Raw genomic sequence first — 14684 nt, forward strand, 5'->3', positions numbered from 1 at the left:
TTTGTTTTCTCAGTTAGTTGTAATTTATTTATATATATATGTCTATATGTATGTATGTCTATATGTATGTATGTATATATGTATATATGTATGTATGTATGTATGTATATATATATATATATATATATATATATATATATATATATATATTTAATATAGTTTTCTTTTCTTTAATCCTAGTTCTTTTACTATTCAGCTACTTGTTGTCTTGCTATCGTGACCCTCTTGAAAACGAGATGTTGTATCTGGTTTTATCCTCTGAAAATATAAGTGAATAAATTTGCAGACATCATATGTGAAATCTCCGGCACATATCAAACGGGATCCGAAAGTAACTTTTGTCAGCCCGTAGACTCCCATTGATTTTCTTTGACAGTAGGGGACCCATGGTCCAGAAGCAGATAGGTGCGACTTGGGCTTCCTGTTTGATCCACAGACACATATATTGATCTATGTCTATGTCTATGGTTTCATCTTGTTGTTCCATCACAATGAAAGCAGTGAAGACTGCTGCCACCTAGCAGTTGGAGTGTGAATTGTACCACACAAAAGAATTACAGTAAATATTTGCCTTTAAATTCTCAATAAAATTCAGTAAACTCATTTTAAATATTGATTCAGGATCATACCACGAAAATTGCGATATTTCAGTTTGTTGATATTTTCTTACGTCTTTATCATGCATTTTATACATCACACTCTTTGTCCAAACTATGACGGATCCAAGGTTACGTTTTAAATAATATTTGAGTTTGTTTGGCTCCACTGGCCTAACTTGTTGTCATTTTGCAACGATGATATTTAAAATTTGAGTATGCATGATTAGGGATATGTGATGATAGTTACTCAAAATTATTTAGTTTTGAGAGGAGGACTCTTAGTTTATATTGTATTGGAAAATGTGGGTTAGACTATTTCTGTATATCAGGTATCAATAAAAAATAGTCTAATCAGATGGAGCATGGAGTATCAGGATTAGTACCTTCATCAAAAACCCACCAGATCTAGTCCTTTAACCCTCCCACTGTCCCATTGGGTGTGACCCACGAGGAAAGTTGACCATTTAGCAGGGTTGATGGTTTATCCCTTGGGTCCATGTGGCAGGGGTGAGGAGTGAGCACCACCTCACCCCTGCCACGTGGACCTCAAGGGATAAACCATCAATCCTGCTCAATGGTCAACTTTCCTCGCATGGTCACCCATAAAGACAGTGGGAGGGTTAAATGTCTACTGGCCTCTGGTGGAGGATCTACAGGTGGAAAGGACCGATTTAACATCTTTATCAATGTTAGGTTATGAAATGAAGTTTTTATATTTGGATGTTATGTTCTCGGCATGTTTAATTATTAGAACATGCACAACAGTGAGAAAAAATAAAAATCATAAGATTCGTCAAATTTAAACAAGCAAGAAAAGTTATTAATGAAATGTATTCAGATTAGGACTAGTTTTAATCTAAGATTCAGAAATATGGAAACGTGTTTACGCGCATCACCTTAATGTTGAATTTGATTTAAATTTCATGGAGGATTTTGTAGTTATAACAAGGTATTCTTTATTTTCTTGAGAGGAAACACCAGTTGTCATGTTGGGGTTTAAGTGCTTGACCCAAGACATGCAGAATCAACACGAGACAAATATAAATTAAACAAAGGTTTTACTCATCTGTGCTCAACTAAGGACGTCCCAAACTGGGAGATGTTGGGGTGAGGGGGAGAACTGGACCTGCAAGTAGAGTCGGATTAGTAGGAGTTCTGGTGGTTTGAAGGTGGAGGAGGAGTGGAGGTCTTACTGTGCTGCTGGGGAGATGGTCCGTAAGGAGGTCGGTTAGATCTGAGGAGGCAGGATCCAAGTTTCCAGAGGGGTCGAGGGAAGGGTTCCAGAGTGGGGTGGATGAGCGGTGATGAACGGGACTGAGGGAAGGAAGATTCAGGCTGAAGAGAGGTCCAGGAGCTTGGCTGAAGGGGTGTAGTCGAGCCGGATCTGGGAAAAACAAGGAGCAGCGTCAAGTAGAAAAATGAAAAATATAACTAGACTAGACCCGAGTTTTACTAGAGACTGAGTAGCAGGAGAGTTTCCAACTGGATATACCCATGTGGAGGAATCAACCGGCGTTGATTAGCGGTCTTCCTCCTCCTTTTAAGCCAGCAGTGGCGGATGATGGATCTGCTGCAGCTGGTCCCATTCACACACCGCTCACCTGGAATGAATGCTGAAGCTGATTAGAGGATGAGCTCACCATGACGCCAATAAGATGTTAACTAGGGACACGTCTTCTTAAATATAGTTTTTGTTTTGCATTGGTGTGCAAAATACCTCTGAAGGGAAGTATAAATGTCATTTTCTAGCCTGGCCAGCCAGACCCACGCTTCCTCATGGGAAGTTCTCTGTGTGGAGTTAAACAGAAGGCGAGTCTGGCGGGCCAGGCTACACGTTTCCAAAAAAGTCTGAATTTTGCCTCCAGCTTGAAAAAACAGGAAACATCTAAATGAAAAATACACGGGGTGTACATGTGGGTAAAAAAAATCATCACGATTATCTGATTAGGACTCCCACACCTCTGATCCAGGATTCTTTGTTTATTCACACATTGCTGCAGATTCACACTGATCCAGCCATGATAACAGAAACATCCAACCATCTTGTGGGGATAAAATAATCAATAAATTAGAATTCAGGCACAAAAATTCATAAGAGTTTAGAATTTTCCTAGAAATAGAGAGAAATGTGAATCCAACCGCTACGATGAAATCTTGGCGGAGAAAAGCAGCAGAAATTGAACTAGCTGGTTTAAAAATGATTCATTATGTCTGTAATTACATTTTAGTCCTTACGCTGCTCATTTGATGGTGTTGGAATGAAACCCTGGAGCAGACAGAAGTCGGAACATAATCGCCAAAGCCATCATTCGCCATGTGGCATGTGGCGTTGTTCAGCCATATTGTTCTGTCAGAATTTCTCTGAGCACCTTAACAGCTTCTGAACATGTCAGAGTGCGACCTTCTCAAACGTGCTTTGTTCTGCTCACAGCTGGACGAGAGTGATGAGGAATCTTTGTTCTTTTGGGGGGGGGGGGGGGGGGGGGGGATTTTTCACATCAGAGGAGAATTTCCAGCCAACCAGACAGCTGCGTGAAGTTTTAAACCCTCCGCTTTCGTTTTGGATTTTGGTGAACTAATAGTTAAAAACTCCACATCTCGTAAATTCTTGTTTGGGTTCTGTTGGAGCTCCAGAACCAGGATGCAAATGTAATCATCTCCAAAGTCAAGCCTGTTACTCTAATTAGTCATTATGTGTGATAGTAGCGTTTGGAGTCTATTGGTAGACTGAATATTGATTGTGCTGTCGGTGTTGTTTTAGTTGTAACAGTTGAACGCTGTGAAAACAGACTGTAATCGAAGGCAAACACCGCAGAAGAAGGTGGATTTGGATCCAGACTGAGAGGATTAAATATCAGACCTGCAAGTTGCTCCACATCCGTATTAAAGGGTTGTTGTTCTGCAGCCTGTAGCTAACATGACGGAGGGGCGTTGGGTGGAGGGTTTTCTATACATTCGAGGAGGAAAATGCTGCTCAGTGTGTGTGTGTGAGTGCGTGCATGCGTGTGTGTGATGTCATCCTATCCCTTGAGGGGATATCAGCGGCCTTAGTGAGACCTCTGCACTTGTTTCTCAGATGGCTGGACCTTTTCTGCGCTGTGAATCCTGACTGACCCCGTTACGCAGATGCACAACACACAAGGGTGCAAATAAAAGTAGTTTGGCATCTTAAAGGTTTTGGTCACTGAGAAATCCTGTAATTCTTCTTCTTTTTGAAATTCAGTCCTTCACTTTTTAGTTGCACATGCATGCTGACTGTGAAGTCTAAAACCCACATTTCCCGCATTTGACTTTGAGTGCGTTTACATGCAGCCAGTAACCCTTTTAAAACCCGAATATTCACAATAACCCGGTTCCGCAGGTCCTTGTAAACACCGCCAAAAACCCGAATATGCTCATAACCGTGTTTTTAAAAACCCGGTTACTACACCTGGGGTAACCCTTTTCTAACCCGAATGTTTGGTCGTGTAAACGCATACCGGGATATCCCCATCAAAGCGTGTGTTCTGCACATGCTCTGTTCACAAGGAATCTTGGTCTTTTGAGTAGCGAGACGTCTTGTATGCGCCAGAACTACGGAAGTAAACAACAAGTTGGGAGCAACATGGCGAGTCGCGGCACAGCACCACACTTTTGGAGTGACGAGGAAACTAAAGCGCAAACAAACGCGGTCGCTATCTCTTCCGAACTGGGAAACATGTTGTTGTTTTCACGGAAACCGGAACAAGAAGAACCGGAAATGACGCATATTGCGTCTGGACGTAGTCCACACGTCCTGACGCTACCCCAACGTCCGCATTTAAATCGGGTTATGCAAGTTAGAGGTAACTCTTTCTATTTATGCTTGTAAACGGGTTATTCTGATCAACTCAGAAACCCGAATGCCGACCTTAACCCGATCATAACCCGGATATTGGCTGCATGTAAACGTAGTCATAGAAAGAGACAGACGGGTATACGGTCAGGTCAGAATAAGCCAGTCTCTGCTACTTCACAGGGATATTTATTATTCATGACCCCACCCACCCTGGCTTGAGACCGCCAACGTGAAGGTGGGGGCAGAATGCATCGCTGCCGGTAGAAGCTATCATTAGCATTAGCTAATGGAACCTGTCCAGGCTTGTGTTATTGGTGAAAATAAAACGAGAAAAGTCAAAAGAGGCAGCAGGAACGTTGCGTTGCTGTGAGCCAATGGTGGAGGGGAGGGGCACGTATATCATGGATAGTAGTGACTAAGTCCAAATCTTGCTGTTTCCTGCCCCCCCCCCCCCCACCCCCCACCCCCACCCCCCCGTTCCGACTAAGCTCTATTTCCTGAAACAGGAGAGCCAGAGCTTTGTTCCATTGGAAACGACTCACAAGGCATTCATTCAGATGAGCGACCACAGGAGTGATGTGCTCGGTTCTCTTGGTGCTTGTTGAGACTCTAGCATGTAGTTTTGGCGGGACATGGGGACATGCCACCCCCCCCCCCCCCCCACCACCACCACCACCACCACCACCACCTTTCCCAAAGTAAAGTTTTGTCCCCTTCACTTTTTACCATCCAAAAACACCATTATGTTGTATTAAATAGACACCGGTTGAGCACCAGGACCAAGCGCTTGGGTTGAACCCTGTTTCCCATTAGAAGGTCCATAAACTCGTCTATTGGCTCTGCTGATACTTGCTAACGTGTGATTGGCCGTTCCTGCCACCTGTGTACTTGACAGTTCTGCATTCCTGACATTGCATAAAAGTCCTCTAGACTGTAGTTTTATACGAATTTCTGTATACTTACTGTAAAGACCCCCCCCCCATCCTCATGTCAGCTGTGTCCCCCCACTTCTAAAGTCAAAACTACGTCCATGCTCTAGCAGCAGCATTCTGAATGAGCTGCAGCTGCTTGACAGATCTTTTAGGGAGACCAGACCAAAGACCATGGCAATAGACCATCCTGCTGTAGAAGAACGCATGGATGAGAGTCTGTCGATCATCAGACCTCTGAGTCTTGCTGTTTGATAAAGAACATCATCAGTCGATCTTTTGGAGAAACTGGAATTTAATGTTGAAACAAGACAAAAGGGATTAAGGCCCAGTCCAGGTTCATGACACTACAAAACCATCCCAACAGGAGGTTCCTTTTTAAAACGAAAGCCAAACTGGTGGAGTGCTCAGTAACGTTTTATATCATGGTTGCGTAGTTCCTGACACCTTCTTGTACCTTAACTGTGTGTGCAACAGAAGCTGAGTTGCTTTTCCCTCTCGGCGTTTGACTGTTGTCTCGTTTAATCTCGCGGACGAGGATCAAAAGCGACGCTGATTCGGTCTCGTTGTCTCTACAGTGGAGTGCCGCACTCTGCATGAAAACAATGAGTTTGTCAGTAAAACAGCCCCGTTGTTTACTTCCACACCCTCGATTTTCTCTTCACAACAGGAACACCTTCAGCTCTTCCTTCTGTCGCTCGCTCTGATTCTCCTCATATCCACAAACTGGCAGAGGACGCTCGTTATCTCCCCTGTTTGTTGTTTTGCCGTGTGTAGAAAGAAGGAAAAAAAGTGGGCAATTACCACACGGCTCTTGTAGAGAGCCAAGCCGTTCTATAATGAGAAGATCTCCTTGAGCAGGACAGACGGAGTGTGTGCTCAGCGCAGCTCGTGTAGACTTTATGCAAATGCAGTTCCCATTTAATTCAAAGGGCGACCAATAAAAACACAACAGACACAGATTTAGTTTGTGCCGTCCTTTTTATTGTTGTTGTGAAGCGTCTCAGCTGGAGCAGGAGAAAATTCCTACAGTGCTGCTGTAGGAAATGTTGGTTTTTATTTAAATGAGGGAAGAGGCCATCTTTCCTGGTGAAAGCTTCAGAGGAAACATTAGTTCTGATCTCTGTTAGCTGTTTTTGGAGCTCCTCTTCAGTTGATTTAAAGTGGTAATCAGCAGGTTGATGGCTTGTTTTGTTTTCTGTCGCGTTGTTAATCACCTCTCGCTTTAGTGATTTGTTTCTCCTTGTTTGCCTGCAATCAGTTGTCATAGCAGAGAGCACGATGGAGATAACGGAGTACTCTTATCAGCATCACTTCCTGTATGTGTGTGAGGATGAATCTGGCTTCAAAACAATTCATCTATATTTGCTCGATTTCCACAACAAAATGGGCCATCACCTGATTCTTTTGAGTAAACTGAACTCTAAAAACCACATTGCAAACAATAAAAAAGCAATTAATCATAAAACGTTTGCACATTTTTTTTGTTTTTGTTCTGCAGTTTGCTCCCAGTACTCTCGCGGTGTCTTCGCCATCTTCGGCCTGTACGACAAGCGCTCGGTCCACACATTGACGTCCTTCTGCAGCGCCCTGCACATCTCCCTCATCACACCCAGCTTCCCCACCGAAGGCGAGAGCCAGTTCACCCTGCAGCTGCGGCCGTCCATCCGAGGGGCACTGCTGTCCCTGCTGGACCACTACGACTGGAACAAGTTCGTCTTCCTCTACGACACAGACCGAGGTGAGAGGCCAGGATGGGTGGATTTCACAGCAACTGTTGGTGACAAGTTGGCAAAAGTATCCAGAATGTCTCCGAGCATCTCCAAGTTCTCTCAATTTGCTCCTGTGTTGAGGGTTTGCAGAACCAGTAATCTCATCAGGAACTCTTCTCAGTTTAGTTAATGTGAGTCAAACGAGTCGAGAATTTGAGACCGGAGAGATTCTGTGATTAAAATTCAACAAGAAAATGTTCATTAAATTTGCTTAAATGTTGTAATTTGATCTCATTTGAGCCAGCCTACCAGTGTAACCACATTGGACCAGTACTGGAACGTTGGTGAGGAGTTGGAGACAGAAAATTGCAAGAAGAAAATGCAGATTTTCAGTTGGAATCACATTCAAAGCTTTTGTTAGTTTCAAATGACCGAGTCACATGAAACATAATTCATACACGTGCACACGAGCGTGCACACATGAGCACACACACACACACACACCCCAGACTCTGCTCAGTCGAACGAGCAGACAGAGAAGCTGCTGCAAGCTGGAGGGTTTTAACTAGAAGAAAGGCGGGAAAAAGTTGTTTTTTAAAGGAGGAGCGGCTCCTGATTGGTCAAGCCAGCTGGAGCCCAGTCCAGTGCAGCCACTATAGGACCGACGATGTCACCTGGGACCTCCTAGCCATCAGCTGTAGCTTTATTCTAAATCAATGAAGAGCAGAGTTTTAACTTGGAGAGGGAGAAATAATGATGCTTTTTGACGTTTTTAACACTTAAGTGTCTAAACAACAGCTATGAGTGTCTACAGCACTATTAGACACTCATCTATGCAGTTTAGTTACTCGCCCTTTAACGTTGAAATCTACACACCTCCTTAAAAAGAATAAATATCAAATATCTGACATGTTTGCAAGAAACACGATGTTCTCTAGAATTCAGATCATGAAACAAACCCGCTGGTTTTACTAACCATCACGTCTTCGGCTTCGTTCATATTTACTTTTGTGTGACTTTTGGCTCGACTCACCAAACAGATGTGGGAACATCTGTGCTTCTGAAACAATCGTTTGTTTTGGTGATCCAGATGAAAGTCGGGCAGCTGTTGGCAGAGTTTGGGGAAGAGTTGGATCTCTCTCCGTCTGTTTTGCTTAATTTTCTCCACACAAAGATGAACCTCCAAATCCACAGCCGCAGAGGCGGCGCGGTTGTGCGTATTCACACCAGCATGTCACATTTCCATTACAAGGCAGAAAGGATATGGGCTGCTGCCTGGATCACATCTCCACATCTCGCTCTCATATATTTTCCAGGAGGTAGTCAGAGGTTTTTCGTTCTCTTTTCTCTTGCTGCCGCAGTAAATGTTTGAGCAGATTGGCTGCAGTGTGAGGAGCCGATCTCCCCAGAAAACTCATTCCCCACCTCTCTTTCTCTTATCTGGGGTCACACATGCTTGACTGGGTAAAAACCCTTCTCTTCTCTCAACAAAAGCGTCTTGTATCTGATCAAGTATTCTCTAGAAACTCAACAAGGGTTCCTGTTTGTAGGGCTGTGTCATCCTGTAGACGAGCCAAGGACACAACGTGACTCCGATGCAGAAATTCTCTCGCCTTGCGAAGAGCTTTAATGACTCGGATAGTTTAAAAAGACGTGTCACGTTTCTAAAATCTTGTTGTGGTTCAGAGTAGACGTGTACGTCGAGAACAAAGCACCAGGGTGATTAAAACCAGTAGGGCGACTGAGTATTGATGTGACACGTGCAGAACCTGCCAGAGCTAATGCATATTGATGATTCTGGAAAAGTGCATGGTTTATTTTCCAGAAAGTGACTGACAGGTGTCTGAAATTGTGCAGGAACAGTTGCTGCTACGTTGTCCTCCTATTAAAGCGGCCACGTTTCATTAGAACATTTTACCCGTACAAGATCTCTTTGTACGTAGCTGCAGTAGGATGTGTTTTATATTCCAACTATGTAAAGAATATGCATGTAAAAAGGAGCGTAAACTGAAACAACTTTCTCAGAAGGATAAACACAAAGGCAGTGGTAGCAGCCGGCTGTTTCTCCTTCTCTGATGTTATAGCATCAGAACCTCTCACACCGGTGGTGATCTGTTGCTACATACGGGAGTGTGTGGTGAGTGAAGGAGCCAGGGAAGTGTGGAAGGGCGGTGGCTCGGTGAGACAGACAACTGAAAGCTCCAATAGTTGATTTGGTACCGAGCTGTGTTATTGGTGGAGGGTTGAACCCCTTCATTATTTTTTTCCATATTTTTCTTAATCTCCACAAATTATTTACAGCCATACTGTGTTAGAACGTTAAGAGGCATAAAAAACGTTTTCAGCTCGCTTGTTTTGCAGATTTGCCATCGTAGCTCTAAAGGCCCTGCTGCTGAGTTTGTGTCCTGCAGGAGAGAGGGGTTCAAGCACAGGATCAGATTTCCGTCCATCTATTTTCTTCAACTTTAGTCAAAGATTGAATTTTTTTATCCCTCTGTCATGAGCCCCCAGCTGGACATGCAGGAAAATCCTCCACAGGAAAAGAAAAAAAAAACGGCAGCTGGTGGCCCAAAACCACCTCAGAGGACTCATTTCGCTGAAGAGGAGCAGTAACTACATTCCTGGATGATGAGCTCCTGTCAGTCAACAGGTTGTTCCTTAGGTCACAACTAAGTTACAGCAAATGCTTCCTCACACCTCCAATGCAGACCAAAACGATGCCCTCATCACTGCAGACAAAGCTCAGATCCGGAGGTCTTTCTTCCAGGTGATCGCCCCAGAAGGTCACAGTGTGAAGATACCAACGTGACCACATCATGAGATCCTGAGACCATCTTTTCCCTCTTGGCCTTGGATGGTTTCTGTTTTTCTTCTCCTGATTTTAGAAAGAAGCACAAAGATGACCAATTTTCACTTTAATCACAGGAGAGAATCAAGTTCTTTAAAGTTTCCTGGAGCATGAAAAGCAGAATAACTGTCGTATATTTGATGTTTGCAAGAGCTTTTAACTGCAAGGTTCAGTTTTACAAAAATGACAAAAACAACATAGTGCAATCTGAAATCACAGCAGATTTATTTTCTTGCACAGCTTCTTTAATAAACACATTTCCATGCATCATGTGTTTCTAACCTCAGCTCTTCTGGCTCCTTACCTTTTCCCAGTATTTTCAGTTGATTATTTCAAATCTTTTTGCCGAACTTTGCAGGGTTTTTCACATTTTTGCATCGGGTCTGAGGGGTAAATCTCAAAAGCCCTCACACAATTTCCCTTTTTGTGTGTTTGGATATTTTAAAGTTCAAACACTCTGAGTATGAGTAGCGGTGGATTATGAAGAAGCATGTCACCAAACCTCGACCACATTATGGGATGTTTTGTCACCACCGAAGGTCTGACTGTGTGAAATGTGTGTTAATGTTTTGTTTGAACATGCAAGAGCTTTTCTGAGGGCTTCAGGGTGAGGGTGAGGATTTTTTCATTTATTTTTCCCCCGCTGCATCAGGCACTCGTGCAGTCTTGAGTATAATAGAAGTAGAATTGGCCCACGCGTGGCTGAGTGCTGTCAATGAGCGGCCATCGGATTCCTGTCAACAGAGACTCAGGAGGAGTGTTTACTAAATTCCCCTGATTAGATCCAAAACAAAAACCATCCATCAAGTGCTACTGGTAAGAAAATATATGGGCTCCTCCTTGAACCGTCACCTTATCGTGGTGGAGGAGTTTTAGTGCCCTAATGATCCTAGGAGCTATGTTGTCTGGGGCACTTTATGCCCCTGGTAGGGTCTCCCATGACAAATTGGTCTTAGGTGAAGGGTGAGACAAAGAAGGGTTCAGAGGATCTTTCATGGATGTAAATTCAAAGAGTCAGAGTACCCGGCCCGGAGGCTTACCGGGGTCCCACCCTGAAGCCTGGCCTGGGGTTGGGGCCCGTGAGCGAGCCTGGTGGCCGGGCTTTCGCCCATGGGGCCCATCCCGAACCGGATACATGGGCTCATCCAACTGTGGACCCACCACCCGCAGGAGGAACATGAAGGGTCCGGTACAATGTGGATTGGGTGGCAGACCGAGGAGGGAGCCTTGGCGGTCCGATCCCCGGACAAGGAAACTGGTTTTTGGGACATGGAACGTCACCTCGCTGGCGGGGAAGGAGCAGGAGCTTGTGGCAGAGGTTGAGCGGTACCGGCTAGATATAGTCGGACTCACCTCGACACATAGCATTGGCTCTGGAACCCAAGTCCTTGAGAGGGGTTGGACACTCTCCTTTGCTGGAGTTGCTCCGGGTGAGAGGCGGAGGGCTGGGGTTGGCTCTTTGTTTGCCCCAAGACTCTCTGCCTGTGTGTTGGGGTTTACCCCGGGGGACGAGAGGGTAGCTTCCCTGCGCCTTCGGGTCGGGGAACAGGTCCTGACTGTTGTTTGTGCTTATGGGCCAAATATCAGTTCAGATATTTCATTTCATTTATTTATAAAGCCCCTTCTGCGACCAATGCGGACGCCCAAGGTGCTGAACACAACACAATAAAAACATAAAACCATCAGAGTAAAATATAACAATCGTAAAACCAGCATAAAATCAATTAAAAGAGGAGAGTTAAAGCAAAAAATAAAATCCAGAAAATGATTAAGAGGCCAGGGCATTGAAACCGGGTAAAATTTGCTAATCCTGAAAAGCCTTGACAAAAAAATGGGTCTTAAGGCGAGTCTTAAAACCCCCAATGAGGGTGACTGACGCACCACCAAAGGCAACTGATTCCAAAGTGCAGGTGCCAACACAGAGAACGCATGGTCCCCCCGTGACCTGCACATAGTGCTTGGAGCGATCAACGGCTCCCTGCCGGCTGAGCGAAGGGCCCACGAGGGGGCATGCCTATGCAAAAGGTTGCCAAGACGTGCTGGAGCAGTTCCGTGTAAGGCCCTGTATGCCAATACCAAAACCTTTAATTTTGCCCTGTATTGCACAGGCAGACAATGAAGGGATGCCAACACAGGGGTGATATGTTCCCTGCGCCCTGCACAGTGCATTGCAGTAGTCGAGCCTTGAAAGAACAAAAGCATGTGCGACAGTCTCTAAATGTACTCTGGACAGCAGGGGCTTAATTTGGCTACTCTGCGTAAGTTAAAAAAACACGATCGCACAACCTGGTTGATTTGCGCGTCGAATTTAAGGGCTGAGTCCAGTTGCACTCCCAAATTTCGGATGGTGGTCTTCATGTTGGATGCTAAAGGGCCCAGATTCACAGCATCGCATGGGCATGTAGACATGCCAGGGCTAAGTACAATTACTTCAGTCTTAGCGTCATTCAGATGTATAAAGTTTGTAGCCATCCTGGAACGCACATTCTCTTTTTATTTTTATTTTTTTTTTTACATGTCCTGTCTGGCTGTGAAGCAAACAGAATTGATGTCTGAATGCTGGTAACAAGCCTTACAGATTTACTCTCAGGTGGAGCATCAAAGCGTTTGCTTTTAATGTCACGCCTGATACTTAAAACTTTATTGTTATTGTTTTTGAACGCTTTGTAATTCCGACCAGACACAGAGACAGAGGTGAAAGAGAAAGGAAAAGACAAAAGGTGGGAAGAGAGGGGGGAAGGGTGTGTGTGTGTGTGTGTGTGGGGGGGGGGGTTATTGAAAATAAACAATGATGAACAAGAGTCTGCTTCTAGACCTGCATAAAGAGGAAGAGCAGAAAAAAATGGGACACACAACAATACCTCAGGAGCAAGCTATCACTGCGTCAACCTGATGATGAAATATAAAATCAACATTGTTTAACTGAACAATCACACGATAATAAATCATAGAGCATTTAGTGGCAACGACAGCCTTGAGACAAGTGTTGAACGTGCCCAAGCCCATACTTTTGAGAGCACCATGTGAGCACCTGTGTGTACACGCACTTGTTTATGTAAGGTTTCTCTATAGGAGCGTCCAATAGAGAGTGTGAGGGACCACAGATCTGCCCCCCAAAGATGCATAGGAGACGGGGGGAGCTCCAAGTCCCAGAGATCCAGGCGCTGCCCCAGAACACAGGAACCCCAAGGGGACTGCAACCAGAAAGGTCCTCGCCCCGGGGGACCACAACCAGCAGCCGGCAGAGTCCCGGGAGATATCAGCGACGAGTCCACAGGCCTGCCCGCAGCCTCCCACCCCCTAGCCAGCCGAGCCCGGGACCCAGCGACCCAGGGGCGACCAACCCCGCCGGGGACCCATCAGAGCCCGGGGACCCAGACCCCACCAGGCAGCCACCGGGATTGATCAAGCAGACACCAAAAATCTTAAACTTCCTGACCCGGGAGCCACGAACACTCAGGCAGACCAAGGCACAGCACCCCACACCAGGTGTGGCAGGGGGAGGGGAGACGAAGATCTATATCATCAAAAGAAGTCCCAGGAGAGGGGAGGAGTCAAAGGCCCCACATGACATATACAGTCATACACAAACACAGTCACACACACCCTCCCTCATGCTCACACATGCACAATACAACCAAAGACTTATAAAAATGCACGCCGGACACCCACTCATGCTCCCCATACACACCCTATTCACTCTGGTCCCGGTACTGCTGCACATTGGGTACAGCCATCACCGGTTACCAGAGTTTGACCCTTTCTGCTGGGGTGCTGATGAGCAGGCTCCCCCGCCCAACGCTGAGCACAGCAACCCACCACCCCAGACCCCAACCAGACAGCCAGATGTCCCTCCTAGCCTCCAGCCCCAGGATGCCAAGCAACAACAGATGTGTGCTAAGACCCCCTAGTCTCCCTCCGCCTGCTCCAATATAGTGTTGTGTGTTGATGAGGTGTATTCCATGGCTGTGGTGAGCGGGGTGTGCGGGCATTGTCTGGCCTATGCCAGCGGATGCCACCACACCACCCCACTTGCACCCACAGCCCTCGTTGTCTAAGTGCAGTTTAAAATTGGAAGTGGGCACCGGCACTCAGGAGAAGGCTGAGGAATCCCCCTGCCAAGTGCCGTTGAACCTTTCTCACCTTTCTCAGTGGTTAACCTTTCTCAGTGGCCTAGTGGTAGAGTGTCCGTCCTGAGACTGGGAGATCAGGTGTTCGACTCCTGGTCGGGTCATACCAAAGACTTTGAAAAAATGGGACCCAATGCCTCCCTGCTTGACACTCAGCATTGGGGGGTTAAACCCCCAAATAGTTCCCGAGCGCGGCTTGTTTGCAGCTCACCGCTCCCCCAGGGGATGGGTGAAATGCGGAGAATAAATTTCGCACACACACCTGTATGTGTGACAACTAATGGGACTTTAACTTTAACTTTGAATGTGCTCACTCCCAAGACCCTAAGTGTGTGTTTGCGTGGAATGTCGTCGGTGGAAGTGTATGAGGTGCAAATAAAATTGGGGGGCAGGTTGTCACAGGAATGCGGAAATGGGGTCCATACCCACACTCCCTGACTTGTCCACCCCCCAAGGTCCTATGTGCATGTTTGTGTGATGATGTGAGGGAGCAGGAGGAGAGAAATATGTGGGGATGGGGAGGAATGGCTGGTTGGGCTTAGCCCTCCAAGGAGCCAGCTCCCCCACTGGTCCCAATAGGCACCTCTGTTGTCAAATTGCCACCCAGGGCATGGAGACCCCAGCCCATCCTGCCAGGGCCCAAAGCAGC

General features: G+C 45.9%; 1 protein-coding gene across 5 annotated transcripts in view; it reads left to right on the forward strand.

Annotated features, from left to right (window-relative positions):
* The window catches only part of gria4b (glutamate receptor, ionotropic, AMPA 4b), a 248566-nt gene that overhangs the window by 106786 nt on the left and 127096 nt on the right, over positions 1-14684 (forward strand). For all 5 annotated transcript variants that reach the window (XM_070555454.1, XM_070555453.1, XM_054731031.2 and 2 more), the window contains exon 3: positions 6847-7086. In XM_070555454.1, coding sequence (XP_070411555.1) covers positions 6847-7086 — 240 coding nt within the window. The remainder of the gene's footprint in view (positions 1-6846; positions 7087-14684) is intronic.

The sequence above is a fragment of the Nothobranchius furzeri genome, chromosome 10 (assembly GCF_043380555.1).
Source record: "Nothobranchius furzeri strain GRZ-AD chromosome 10, NfurGRZ-RIMD1, whole genome shotgun sequence".
NCBI lineage: Eukaryota > Metazoa > Chordata > Actinopteri > Cyprinodontiformes > Nothobranchiidae > Nothobranchius > Nothobranchius furzeri.